The sequence below is a fragment of the Diabrotica virgifera genome, chromosome 1, assembly GCF_917563875.1.
Source record: "Diabrotica virgifera virgifera chromosome 1, PGI_DIABVI_V3a".
NCBI classification, from domain to species: domain Eukaryota; kingdom Metazoa; phylum Arthropoda; class Insecta; order Coleoptera; family Chrysomelidae; genus Diabrotica; species Diabrotica virgifera.
The window spans coordinates 103,330,836-103,346,073 of record NC_065443.1 but is presented as its reverse complement, the minus strand read 5'-3'; the positions used below and the strand labels follow the sequence as shown (position 1 = coordinate 103,346,073).

At 32.4% G+C, this 15,238-nt stretch overlaps 1 protein-coding gene across 1 annotated transcript in view; it reads right to left on the bottom strand.

Annotated features, from left to right (window-relative positions):
* LOC114325346 (protein jagged-1b) overlaps positions 1-4,059 on the bottom strand; it is a 698,311-nt gene extending 694,252 nt beyond the window's left edge. Inside the window, exon 1 of the mRNA XM_028273403.2 lies at positions 3,855-4,059. Within this exon, the coding sequence (XP_028129204.1) occupies positions 3,855-3,947 (93 nt within the window). The 5' untranslated portion in view covers positions 3,948-4,059. The remainder of the gene's footprint in view (positions 1-3,854) is intronic.
* Between the last annotated feature and the right edge of the window lie 11,179 nt (positions 4,060-15,238).

Genomic DNA, 15,238 nt, shown 5'->3' with positions numbered 1-15,238 from the left:
GGCCACCCAAATCACCAGAATTTAATAAACTGGACTGATTTTTTTTGAGTTACGTTAATAATGAAGTTTATAAAATACCTCCAACAACAAGGGACGAGATGAAAAATAGAATACAAAGTGTATTTCGATGTGTTAATTTACAAATGCTTCGTAGAGTAAGTAGCAAAGTAGCTCATTCAATGATCGTTTTTAGACGTGCATAAATGTGTTAGGACGTAATTTTGAACACCGTATGTAATTAAATATTAAAAATATTTTATTAAAAGTAGCTTCTAATTTTTTTAAACATTGTTTTTTTTCAAAATGTATTGCTGATAAATTATTTTTCGTTCTTTATTTGTTACATTGTTACATTTACATTACATACAAAAGTAGTGTTTAATTGTCTTCACAAAATGTTGTATTTTGTGTTTGTGTTTTTTTGTAAAATTTATTACTAATTTTCTTTCTTTATTTGTTACATTTACATAAAAAAATAGTTTTTAATTGTTTCAAAAATGTTGCCTGTTGTGGTTGTGTTTATTTTGTAAAATGTATTACTAATAAATTATTTTAATTACTTTATTTGCTACATTGTTACATTGATTACCGGATTGATAATCAGTAATCGTCAATTGTCAATTCAGTCATAGCTTACTTAAAATTTAGATAAATTTAGTCACCTAAAATAATTTGCTCTGAAAAATGAAAATATCTCGAAAACTAATAAATTTGGACATAGGGAATGTTATATAAAAATTAAAGTACGGTGATGTTACTTTTCAATAATGATATACAGGGTGTTCCATTTAAAATTACTGAGAAAATAATGTACTTGCGTTTTGACTCACCCTGTATTTGATATAAAGAAAATTAGCAATGTCAATAATTCTTGAAAATTTTGACAATAAATAAAAAAATATGGCATTAGTAAACCATTGCTGTTGTGCTTATTTTTATTTATACAGGGAGTTGAACTTGTTACCCTGTATAACATAACAAACCTTTATATTTTTGTGATGGAGAAGTTAACAGGATTTCGAAGTCAAAATAAAATATAGGGTGTTCCGTGTTCCCTTTAAAAAAACATGTTTGGTCTGCCACGATGTTATCAAATACCCTGTAACATTTTAACTAATTTTGTAATGTGAAGCTCAAAGTTGGCTACAATTTTTGTTATTAACTTTTATTGCTATCTATTGCTATAACGGATCTACGGAGCTTTACCCCACTAATCAATCACCCTGTACTCTGTACATTAGGTACTTCACAATCGTTCGAACTGAAGAGGAACAGAAATAGTTACTACACGAAGCGTTTTCTGCTAAAATATTAAAATAATATTTTCATTTTTTTATTTCTCATTGACTGATAACCTCAATTGCAGTGAGATTTCATCTCACTTAGGTACTTTGTATTTAAGACTAAGCAGTCCTAAAATTTTAAATATTTCGGCAATAGTTTGTAAAAAATGTGGATAAGAACTAGCGTTACCAGGTGTCCCGATTTGCGCGGGACGTCCCGATTTTCAGGGGTCTGGGGAGGCGTACCGATTTGTACCTGATCGGGACACTAAATGTCCCGATTTTCACCCACGAAAACCAATTTCAGGAGGACTTGCAGTGAATTTTATAACTATGTTATAAAACCAAGGCACTCTTAAAAGCGACAAAATCGAATGAAAAATATAATTTTAATAAAAAATAACTAATTTACTTAATCTAAGATTTTTTTTGTAATTTCGTCTGAATATTATTATTATGTAGGATTAAATGAAGTTTATAGAAACACCTTGTAGTCCAGTAAAAGAACGGGAAATACGGCGATACCGTGTAATTTTCAGGATCCACTCCGATTTGCATGAAAATTTGGACGGCTTGTGCCGTTGGTTGCTTTTACTCGGTGGGGGGTCACATTCACCCCTACTTAGGGGTGAAATACCGCGCGTTTAAAATAAGTCCGGAGATGGATAAATCTACTAATTCTAAGCAATTTTAGTTCTATTAAGAATTTTAACTTAGTTAATACTTTTCGAGTTATTTACGACTGAAAATGTGTATTTTTCGACAAAAAAATGACATTTTCAGGCGATTTTCAGAAATAACTCAAAAAGTAAGTATGTATTTTATCGAAAAAATATTCTTAGAAAAATGTACCATAATATAAAAAAATGAAAAAAATTGTGAACTCGTAAAGTCTATAGACCCAGCAAAAACAAAGTTGTAGCTCATGAAAATACGTTCTTATTCGTCAAATTCCAAATCAAATATTTCAACGTGAAATAACCAAGAAATGAAGCACTTTTCGGAAAAATCCAATTAAAACTTTTTTATTAAAGCTTTATTTTTATGTTTTAAAAAAGTTTGTAGCACTAAAACTAAACGAGTTTATTATGCTCAAAATCAAGTTGCCTCGTTTTTTTTTTGTAAAAAAATCGTGAAAATCTCCCCCTATTTAGCACCCCAAATAAAATTAATCGTTACCGCTTTACAAACAATTTACCTATGTATTTTTTACATGATTGAAAGGGCCTGAACGAGTCACTAATCATGAGTGTAGATATGCAAAATAAGAACCGCCATACTTTAATCAATTTTTGTCTTACAGAAAATCAAAATGAATCTATCATATTTATAAAAGCAAAACCTACCTACTTTTTACTCCTTGAGATTTTTAGTATCCCTAATACTTTTTTGAAAAAATGCATTTTCCAATATTTTAGTAGAATACTTTTCCCTAATACTAATCCCTAATCCTTTTTAAGTTGTTTTGAAAAAAGGCATTTTCCAATATTTTAGGAAAATTTTTTTAATATAAAACCAATTTTTTTATAAACTAAAAAGCACTCCCAACCGGTAAACCTTACAGATCATATAAATAATACACATAAATATAAAGTAAATGGTAAATCGGTAACGATTAATTTTATTTACGGTGCTAAATTGGAGGAGATTTTCACGATTTTTTTTTTATCAAAAAAAGAAGCCAATTTTATTTTGATCGTAACTCGCTTGGTTTTAATGCTAGAGACTTTTATATAAAACAAAATTAAAGATTTTTTTAAACACTTTAATCGGTTTTTCCCGAAAATTGTTTAATTTTTTGGTTATTTGAAGTTGAAAAATTCGATTTGGAATTTGACGAATAAGAACGTATTTTTGATGAGCTACAACTTTGCTTTTACTGGTTTTATAGACTTTCTGAACATACAATTTCTTTTGCTTTTTTAAAAGCTACATTTTTGCTAAGAATACTTTTTTCGATAAAATAGAACAAAAGTTTTTTAAGACTTAGTCAGTTGATCCATTTTGGGACTTACTTTAAACGCGCGTTTTTTACCCCCGAGAAAGGGTAACTGTAACTGTCACCCCCCTAGTAAAAGCAACCAACGGTACAAGTTAAACTTTATAGTAGACAGGTAAGTAGAACCTAAAACCAGATATTCATGGAATTCGGAGTTGACTCTGAAAATTACACTCCAAAACGGTTATTTACTGGGCTATTGTTGTTGATTTGTCCCGATCTACACCCCTAAATCCCGATTTGTTCTTGCTTATGTACCGATTAAAAACAAATCGGACCTGGCAACACTAATAAGAACTACCAATTTTTAAATAAATACTAGATTATTTTATTATATGCAGTATTACCCATATGTAAACAAAATATTATAAATACCTTTCATGGGAACAAATTCATTAACAATTATAGTTTAGGCAAGGTGGTATTTTAAGGGTGTATAATGTATCTTGCAAACGATAGTTGTTTTATCATTTTCTGAGCTTTATATTACAGAAAATAGGACATAACCAGTTTCTAGATTGTGTTCAAGTTTTGAGTAAGTATGGAGTTATCCGTCGGTAAGTAAAATTTACCTGAAGAAGCATCAAAAGCAGCAGGAAAAATTGCAACAAATATCCATGTGTCATGCTCCTACACAGCAACCGCCACATTACACTGCACATCATCACCAGGCCTTAAGATTTTCCGAAACGTCGCCTTCGGCATCTGACTCACAACATTCGCGCGCCCGCACTAATACTTTACCATCAAACTGTCCCTCTGTATCAGTTCCGTTCGACGTTCGAAAGACTACTGAAGGCGCCCGCTGCCGCGAGGCACGATCGGCCCCCCTCCGCCGCTGGCGCAGCATCCATTCGGACCAATCAGAGCGCCGCTGCAGGGCTTCCTTTGTGCCCGGTGAGGAATCGCTGGCGGCGACCACTTGTTGCCGTTGCCGATGGGATCCGTCCGCGGCCGAAGAGAGAAGCAGAAGAGTCAGCGGTGAATTGTCTTGAATTTAGTGCGTTTATTTATTATTTCTTGACTTTTTTGTTTCTTTTGGGTTTGAAGTGGTTGAGAGGTCCGGTACATCGGGTTTGCTGGTCACGAAAGAATGGTTGAAGACCGGAATATTGCATTGAACGTTTTTTAGTTAATCTCATAAAGATTTCTGGTTTTTGGATTAGGTAAAATAATAATTTGTTTATTATTATTCTTCTTAAGGTTTTAGTAATTCATGGGTTTTACAAAAAATATCAACTGTCAAGTTTATTGTATCTGGAATTTTATATAGTTGTTCCATTTTATCTTTGCCCAAACGTCATGATTCCTTTTCAAACAAGTTAAAACAAACCATTAATAATAGGGCTTTTCAACAACAGTCATTTGTTTCGAGCTGGTCATATTTCTTATAATCCGTGTATATTAATATACCTACACGGATTATACAACCTATGACAGAAGCTCGAAACAAATGAGAATCGATGAAAAGTCCAATTGAAACGTACGTCGATGTTTAATATCGTTATAGGAAATGGCTATTATCGGTGGACGTATTTTATAAATAGCCCGATCAAAGAACAATCTGACCCAAAAAAAAAAGGAAGGATGAAAATTTGGGAATAGGTAGTTGAAATTGTCTATTTCTATTATTATATAAGAAAAGTTTACAATTCTACACCCCCTCCATTTTACAAAAATGGAGGGGAATACCCCTTCTCGGGGGTGAAAAATATCCATTCAAAATAAGTCCGGAATTGGATAAAATGACTAATCTTAGCAACTTTTGTTCTATAGAGTTTTTTCCCTAAGTCAATACTTTTCGAGTTATTTGCAAAAGAATACGTTTATTTTTAACAAAAAAAAAGATGTTTTTGGACGGTTTTTCGGAAATAACTCAAAAAGTAAGTATTTCAGCGAAAAAATATTCTGAGTAAAAATATAACTTATAAAAAACTGAAAAAAATGGTGTAGGTACGCTTGAGGTCGGTAGACCCAGTAGAAGCAGAATTGTAGCTAATGAAAAGTATGTTCTTCTTCATCAAATTCCAAATCGAATAATTGAATGTGAAATAACCCAAAAACGGAGCACTTTTCGGGGAAAATTCATTTCAACTTTTTTAAAGTGTTTAAAAAAGGTTTATTTCTGTTTTTTAAAAAAACTTCCTACATTAAAAATAAGCGAGTTACGCTCAAAATATTGTTGGTCCCTTTTATTTTTTGGTAAAAAAATCGCGAAAATCACCCCCTAATTAGAATCACAAATACATTTTAGGGAGCGTTCAAGTATTACGTAACGCAGTTTGGGGGAGGGGGTCTTGTAAAACGTTATGGCGCGTTACATGGGGGGAGGGGGTTCGAACAGCGCGTTACGTAACATTATTTTTTAAATTAAATAAAAAAAACTACATAATTTTTTTATGTTTTACATAGACCCCTGAATTGTATTATGTTGCACCCTCAATTTTTCAGCAGACCTACTGATTTGAAATCTACTGAAAACTGTATAAAAGCTACTGATTTAAACTAAAATCTTCTTATCTACTGAAAATTGTATAAAATGTACCGAAAAATCTAAAAAAATTCATTGCTCAAATATAAACCATTTCTCATTCATATACAACCCAAAGCCCAACATCCAACAGCGCATTCTTCTTTCGTTTCACTTCACCTAAATTATATTTGATGGTAAAGTTAGCGACATAGGATTTCATAATAAATGATGTCAAGTGCCTTTACAAAGGACTCTTTCCTTGAGAATTGTTTTGTTTTCAATAGACCATGTGTCATTATGTTTCCAATATCCGGAACTGTTCCCTCGGAGTTATTTATGAGTTTACGGTTTATCTGATGAATAGATACGTAGGTACTTTATATTTTGGTAAACATGAAATGGGTAATTTTTGTCTTTTCTTTTGTCTTTTCTTATATTCTGTTTCCAATTTCCAATAACCGCAGAGCGTGTTTTGTTAAGTTGTGGTATTTAGACTTTGCGGTGCTCATTTTAATAATTAAATATCAGATAAGCAGTACTTTGTTTTTAATTTATTAGTTAGAAATGATTAATAATTAATTTCTATAATTTATATTTTTGTTGGGAATAAGCATTGAAGCAAATTAGATGAGTTTATTTTGAAGTAAAATAAATAAATAAATAATAAAACGTTAAAATAAACTTATTTTACAGTAAAGTTGTAGCTTTTTTTGCAGTATTTTAGTATTTTATAACTAAAGTATTAGAAAGGTTTTAAAAATATGAGTTTATTTGGCCGCGTGCGTAATATAAAGGTGGTCGTTGATACCAGTTCATAAGTAAGGGAATCTACATAAATATAATTGGTTTGGACAATTTTTAAACTGGCTGTTAGTATAGAAACTGGGAGTTAGTAAATGTGGCCGATTTTAACAGGTGACCGTTAACACAGGTTAACACAGGGTATTGTACATGGTTTAAAAAATCTACTGATTGCTACTGATATTTTGAAAGCAAAACTACTGAAGAAATCAAAACTGACCTGGCAACCCTGCCCTCACGCTCCGCTCATGTTCCGACAACAGGACAATGGTATTCAAGTGAAAAAATCTTAAAATTTGTGAAGCACTGTAACATGTGCTTGCAATAATTAGCTAGACCTTTCTCCACAACAAAAGATGAAAAGATACATATGGAATTAAGAGGTTGCAGGGGGAACTACATGCTCATCAATCATGTATGTTGTCTGAAGTCCATAACATGCAGTATCGTTTTCAGCAGTAGGTATTCATTAATGTTTTAAATACGCAAATTTTCAAATTATATAAAAATGTCTTTAAATAAAAAGCATTAAATACAAAACCCACTATATTGATACTTAGTTTAGAAAATTGATAGATATTTTACAAAATAATACCCTTATTTAAAGTGTGATTCCTGAATTATTAATTTCAAAGATTTATGTCATTAACATCTTGACGAAAATTATACATAATTTCAAAATTTCACCTTGCATTATTCATAATAGACCCTACATAATACACATTTTTGAGATGAGGTTGTCGAGCAGCTTCTAAAAACAAAAATATACAGGGTGTTTAATTAAAATTAAAGATAATGGACTACGCTAGGTTTGCATGAAATTTATGTTTAAAAAGCACACATTTTTATATATATGAGAACCTACGGGTCTCAGCGTTTTTTAAAATTATTTAAAACAAGGACAGAAATAATTTTATTCCATAACACCATAATTTTATTCCATATTCCATAAAGGTAACACGATCTCTAGGATAGGTGAAAAATTAAAAAATAATTGGGGTTTGTTTACTAAATAATTTTTGTAACGGCATGCGTTTTCACGATACCTACAGGGCGTCGAAGAACAAAAAGTTTTACACATTTTTTTCACCATTTTTCCGAAATTACTGGTAACATCGTATATTATTCGTTATACAAAAATTTTTATGAAGCAAAATAAAATGTTGAAATAATAAATATTTTATTTTATTTTAAGCTTTTATTAAAAAAGATAAAATAGAAGAATGCATGAGAAGAACAATAAAGAATGAAGCCAAAAATGTATTTAAGGATATGGGGCCAAGTAGGGAAAATGTAAATTTAAATGTAAAATTAATAACAGAAGATTATTATTGTAAGTTTTGAACATATTTCATGTCATGGGACATGAAATTACGATTGGCAGGGATAACCAGACACATGAACTGAATAGAAGAATCGTTCTTGGGTGGGCAGCATTTGGAAAACTGAGAAAAACTTTTAAAAGTGAGTTGCCCACATGCCTAAAGAGAAAGGCATTTGATCAGTGCGTCCTCCCAGTCTTGACGTACGGATTAGAAACACTTACCTTAACTAAAGCCTCGGCTACCAAACTAAGAGTAACGCAGAGAAGAATGGAGCGGTCAATGTTAGGAATAACTCTGCAAGACAAAATCAAAATCGAAGAAATCAGGAGAAGAACAAAGGTGACTGACGTCATCGAAAGGCTAGCCAGGTTGAAGTGGAGATGGGCAGGACACATTGCCAGAATGACAGATGTGCGACGGACAAAAAGGTTATTGGAATGGAGGTCAAGAGAAGACAACAGAAACGTCGGTCGACCGCCTACAATACAAGATGGACTGACGACTTAAGAAAGCTAAATAAAAACTGGATGAGAGCGGCGCAGGATAGACGTGTTTGGAAACGAGGGGAGGAGGCCTATGTTCAGCAGTGGACATTTAAGGCTGAATAATTATTGTAAACTTTTATTATTACCTCAAATGCGATTAAAATAATAACAAAGTTCTTTTACCGAGTTTCCAGTACTTTTCGCAACCTCGTTTTCCATTTAGGTTCAAATGGCCACTTGGGTGTTACGTAACGTTTAGGTAGGGGGAGGGGGGTACAGAAAAACGTTACGGTGCGTTACATGGGGGGAGGGGGGTCAAAAATCTTCAAAATTGCGTTACGTAATACTTGAACGCTCCCTTACCACTTCACAAGTTACTTTGCTTATGTATAATTTAGGGAGCGTTCAAGTATTACGTAACGCAATTTTTGAAGATTTTTGACCCCCGCTCCCCCCATGTAACGCACCGTAACGTTTTTATGTACCTCCCTCCCCCTACCTAAACGTTACGTAACACCCAAGTGACCATTTGAACATAAATGGAAAACTAGGTTACGAAAAGTACCGGAAACCCGGTAAAGGAACTTTGTTATTATTTTAATCGCATTTGAGGTAATAATAAAAACTTACAATCATCATCCAGCCTCAAAAATTCACTGCTGAACATAGGCCTCCTCCCCTCGTTTCCAACCACGTCTATCCTGCGCCGCTCTCATCCAGTTTTTATTTAGCTTTCTTACGTCGTCTGTCCATCTTGTAGGCGGTCAACCGACGCTTCTCTTGTCTTCTCTTGGCCTCCATTCCAATAACCTTTTTGTCCATCGCCCATCTGTCATTCTGGCTATGTGTCCTGCCCATCTCCACTTCAACCTGGCTATCCTTTTGATGACGTCAGTCACCTTTGTTCTTCTCCTGATTTCTTCGTTTTTGATTTTGTCTCGCAGAGTTATTCCTAACATTGACCGCTCCATTCTTCTCTGCGTTACTCTTAGTTTGGTAGCCGAGGCTTTAGGTAAGGTAAGTGTTTCTAACGTACGTCAAGACTGGGAAGACGCACTGATCAAATACATTTCTCTTTAGGCATGTGGGCAACTCACTTTTAAAAGTTTCTCTCAGTTTTCCAAATGCTGCCCACCCAAGAACGATTTATCTTTTTAGGTCATGTGTCTGGTTATCCCTGCCAATCGTAATTTCATGTCCCATGACATGAAATATGTCCAAAACTTAGAATACTTAATAATCTTTTATTACTAATTTTACATTTACATTTACATTTTCCCTGCTTGGCCCCATCCTTACATACATTTTTGGCTTCATCCTTTATTGTTCTTCTCATGCATTCTCCTATTTTATCTTTTTTAATAAAAACTTAAAATAAAATAACATATTTATTATTTCAGTATTTTATTTTGCTTAGTAAAAATTTTTGTATAACAAATAATATACGATGTTGATGTTGCCAGTAGTTTCGGAAAAATAGTGAAAAAAATGTGTAAAACTTTTTGTTCTTCAACGCCCTATATCGTGAAAACGCATGCCGTTACAAAAATCTTATACTAAGCAAACCCCAATTATTTTTCAGTTTTTCACCTATCTTAGAGATCGTGTTACCTTTTTCTGAAACACCCTGTATATATAAGAAGACACTTATGGAATAAAATTATTTCTGTCCTTGTTTTAATCAATTTTAAAAAACGATGAGACCCGTAGATTTTCATATATAAAAATGTGTGCTTTTTAAACATACATTTAAATGTACAGGGTGATTCATGCAAGCCTACCGTAGTCCATAAGCTTTATTTTTTAACACCCTGTATATTTTTATATTTTTAAAAGCTGCTAACAATCTGATTTCATGGTCTTTATGAATAATATCATTTAAAATTATAATGTTTGGAAACCACTAATGGAATAAAATTGTTGCCATGTGTCATTATTTTAGAAAATTATAAAAACGCTAGGATACGTCAACTTTTAAATTCAACTATGGACTATTTAAACATAAATTTGAATATACAGGGTGATTCACTCAAGTCTAGCATAGTCCATTATCTTTAATTTCTATTATGAATAACGCAAGGTGAAATTTTGAAATTATGTATAATTTTCGTCAAGATATTAATCACATAAAACTTTGAAACTAATAATTCAGGAATCACACTTTAAATAAGGGTATTATTTTTTTAAATATCTATCAATTTTCTAAACTAAATATCAATATAGTGGGTTTTGTATTTAATGCTTTTTATTTAAAGACATTTTTAAATAATTTGAAAATTTGCGTATGTAAAACATTAATGAATACCTACTGCAGAAAACGATTTCAGACAACATACATGATTTATGAACACGTAGTTCCCTCTACAACCTCTAAATAACATCTGTATCTTTTAATCTTTTGTTGTGGAGAGAGGTCCATCTTTAATTATTACAAACACATGTTACTGTGCTTCATCTGTGTTACAAATTTTAAGATTTTTTCACTTGAATAGGTACTATTGTCCTGTTGTCGGAACATGAGCGGAGCGTGAGGGTGCAACATAATACAATTCAGGGGTCTATGTAAAACATAAAAGAAATTTCGTAGTTTTTTTTCCTTTAAGTTAAAAAATAATGTTACGTAACGCGCTGTTCGAAACCCCTCCCCCATGTAACGCGCCGTAACGTTTTACAAGACCCCCCTCCCCCCAAACTGCGTTACGTAATACTTGAACGCTCCCTTATTATATATGATCTGTAAGTTTTATCGGTTCAAAGTGCTTATTTTTGAAAAAGCTGTAGTTAAAATGGCTTGAACGAGTAACTAATCACGAGTTTAGTCAAATTTTGAACAGCCATAGCATAACCAATTTTTGTCTAACAAGAAAACAAAAAAGCAAAAATATTCAGAAAAGCAAAACGTACATTTTATTACTCTTTAATATTTTTGGTATTACTAATAATTTTTAAGTTAATTCCATGAACAATTCCATTTTTTTTTCAAAATTAAAAAAAATGTTTAATTTTAAACCCAATTTTTTTCAAAAATGAGCACTTTGAACCAATGAAACTTACAGTTAAGGCCGGCCATTGGTAATGTTATAAGTATAGCCGATCCCATCACCTTTATAAAGTACACCACTCATAATCTAGAGCATATATGTATACCGAAAAATGCTTAACCTACTAACAATATATGTCGCTAGTTCCAGCCATATTTTTGTTATCCTACCTGTTGTGTATTGTTTATAAAAAAATGTGAAAGTTTTGCTTTTTTCTCAATAAATATAAGAGGGGTTATATCTAAATTACTTAAGTATTTAAATGAATTTCATGATAAAATTCCGTTTAGCACTACAGTAGAAGTAATGGAAGGATATAACGTTAAAAAAATGTGAATTAATAAAGTACTTTTTGCGTGGTGTACTTTTAAAATAAATTTCTGAAATTAATAGAAATTGGCATGTGGAACGTAAATATTCGACATATAATACGAATACAGTATAGGAATCTGTAAGAATCTAAGCTCTGTTAATGTAGCCATTATGTATAAGATGGCGCTACGAAAAATATTATATACATGTGCAAAATTCAGGAGCGGTATGGCCCGTTTGAAACTTTCCTTTGGAAATTTCGGTACTGTATTGAGAGTAATACCGTTTTGAGGGATGCGGGTGGTTCATTATTGCGTACTTGGAATAATATCAGGGCTCCGTAACCGGGCGTGCAACGCGTGCGGCGCACGCGTGCGTAACCCCAATGGGGCGCCAAACCGAAGGATTGGTAAATAAGAAATATTTATTTTAAATGAGATAATCATTTTTTATATACAATTTTATTTATTTCATGAACAGCTAGAGAAATCTCAAAAATCAAATATTGTGTTATTACTGAAAAAATGATTATTATTCCCGTCCTGAAATGTTGAACGTACTCCGTCTAAAATATATTACATTTTATTGTCCCTTCCTAATTTTTTTCTTTGAAGTATGTAGATAGATTGAATTACGCTTGCCATATGAAAATCAAACATCAAATCACACTCCTTGACGACTAGAAACATAAATTAATACCCATAACGCAACTTAGCAGTTTTACTCCTATAAAGTGAATCTTTTACTCTAATGATAATTACCCTTAAGTAAACACATACTCTATGAATTATGATTATGTATTTAACTTGGGTATTACCTTTTCCCTTTTCCCGTAAAATTAATAATGTATTAATAATAATTAAAATTAATAATTAATAAAATTAATATGAAACCATATGGTTGCTAGTTATGCAGACACCCTATATAAAATTTGTTTGAAAACTTTGATATAACAAAATATTATTGTTTATTTACTTGAATGTATATTTTTAATTTAATACACAGGGTGCTTCATTCATGTTGCAAAAAAATTTAAGGGGAAAGACGCAAAATGTCGCCTCTCAAAATTTTCCTGTGTTTTAAATGTGTTCATTTTTTTCGAATACTGAGAAAACTAATAAGTATTTTTAAAAAAATTAAACGCAGAATGAAAGAAAACGTTATTGCCGAGGGCCGACAGTCCCTTAGAATAAATAAAAAGTTTCTTTTGAATTAAATATTTGCAATTCACTAAATTTTCTCTGTTTTCACTAAGTTTTCAGGAGAAGTTTTTTCAGGAGAAGAATAGGAGAAGTTTTAATTGTAGAACAGTTTAAAAATTTGGAACGTCAGATTACGAAAACGCTCCATGTATTTTTTCGAACAGAACTTCCAATTGATTTGTTACTGTTTCATTAAACTCTCATGCAAAAATCATATTGCTATTTATCAAAAATATAATTCCTGCCATTTGACATGTTCTTCGTGTTAAACTTATTAAAATGCCCAGTTGGTGATAATACCAGTCTGATTTTTGCATAAGAGTTTAATGAAATCGTAACAAATCAGTTGGAAGTTCTGTCAGACAAAATACATGGAACGTTTTCGTAGTCTGATGTTCCAAATTTTTAACCTGTTCCACAATTAAAGCTTCGCCTGTTTCAGTGTTCCCGTACATCAAAGTTTGTCCGACTAGACACAGTTAAGTTAAAAATTTTCAGCTTGTTATTAATCAACTTCTTTTTTGTACGCGAGATCCAAGCCTATAATTCAAATTTAACTTATAAATAAGTGATTTTTACTCAGGTCAGCCGTTATGATGAAACATTTTATTTTAGGGAATATAGTATGGTATAGTTAGACCCATACCCAGACATCCAAAGTGAAAGTTATCCTCCAACACCAAATTGTTCTATATGGTCCACATAATGTTCAGAAAAAAGTCACACCATTTTGAGCGTCGGGTTTGGGAGGGAGAGGGGGGAGAAATCGGTAAATTCGTAGTTTTTTACGTTTTTCGTCAATATTTCTAAAACTATGCGATTTAGCATGAACAACCTTCTATACAAAATTGTTCTACATTAAATTTGAAACAAAAAAGGTCCTATGCATAACCCTTCTAAAATGAACGGTTCCAAAGTTACGGAGGTAGTATGTTATAATTGGTCCAAAAAAGGCCTAACCCAGACATCCGAAGTAAAAGTTTTCCTGCAACACCAAATTGTTCTATATGGTCCACATATGAGTGATCGCGTCTAACCTTAATTTATACCGTTTTTTTTAGTTGTTATATGCATGTTTATCCGATTTTTTTGCCGGTACGGCGAGCTCTATTTCAAAAATCTTCTAGTTTCCTCCAAATAATATTTTTTCTAGATTTTTTGTGATATTCTAAATAAAATAAGTTTCTTGACATTTTTCTCCAAAGTTAATGGTTTTAAAGTTATAAGCGATTTAAATCCGAAAAATGCCAAAACGCATTTTTGGATTTTAAATCGCTTATAACTTTAAAACTGTTAACTTTTGAGAAAAACGTCAAGAAACTTATTTTATTTAAAATGTCCCAAAAAATCTAGAAAAAATATTTTTTGGAGGAAAACTGGAGATTTTTGAAATAGAGCGCGCCGCACCGACAAAAAAATCGGATGGACATGTATATTTAACAATTAAAACACGACGGTTTAAATTAGGGTTAGACACAATCACTCTTTAGAATCTTCAAGCTGAATGTTTAAACTTCAATTTAAGAATCTGGCAACCTCAAAAGTTCTAATTTAAATATGAGTTTTTAGGCCTCGTAAATGAGCATTTTCGCACTTTTCAGATTTTAAATCGCCTATAACTCGAAAACTATCAATTTTTGAAAAAAATTACAAGATACCTTTCTTGTTTAGAATGACCCACTAAACTTAAAAATATATGTTCCGGGGCAAAAAAACGTGATCTTTTCTATTTGTTTATAAAAATTGTTTAAACAGTTTCTGCCCAAAAATTCCGCCCGGCACCCTTAAGATTTGTTTAGAGGGGACATGTTTGAATAGGAATCCACAAAGAAACCGAATCAGAAATTTTCCCAGACGGGAGCGGTCTCACCACATGGACTAAAATAGATTTCTCCAATACTTTTGGTTTAGATTTTACCACGAGATACGAGCACAGTATTTATCCAAGTAAAATTTTCAGCGAGACCCCGTCCTTAAACCGCCTACTAAAAAATTAAAAGTTCGCACCTGATATATAAAACGATTTCGAGTCATCTTAGCGAGGCCGCACCTGCATACTCTCTGTACTTAACTAAACTATCGACTCACTAAAAATTCTGCCGTTTGCGGCCTCGCTGAGATATCTATTGCGTTATTTCTCCGATAGAGGCAGCATCTCTCGGGAAAGAATCTTTTCTCTCTGTTGCGCCGGCATTTGGGGACCTCTCTTTCATACAACGGCCGGCCTTAATATAAAAAATTCATACGTAAAGTAACTTGTGAGCGGTAACTATTAATTTTATTTGGGAAGCTAACTAGGGAGTGATTTTCGCGATTT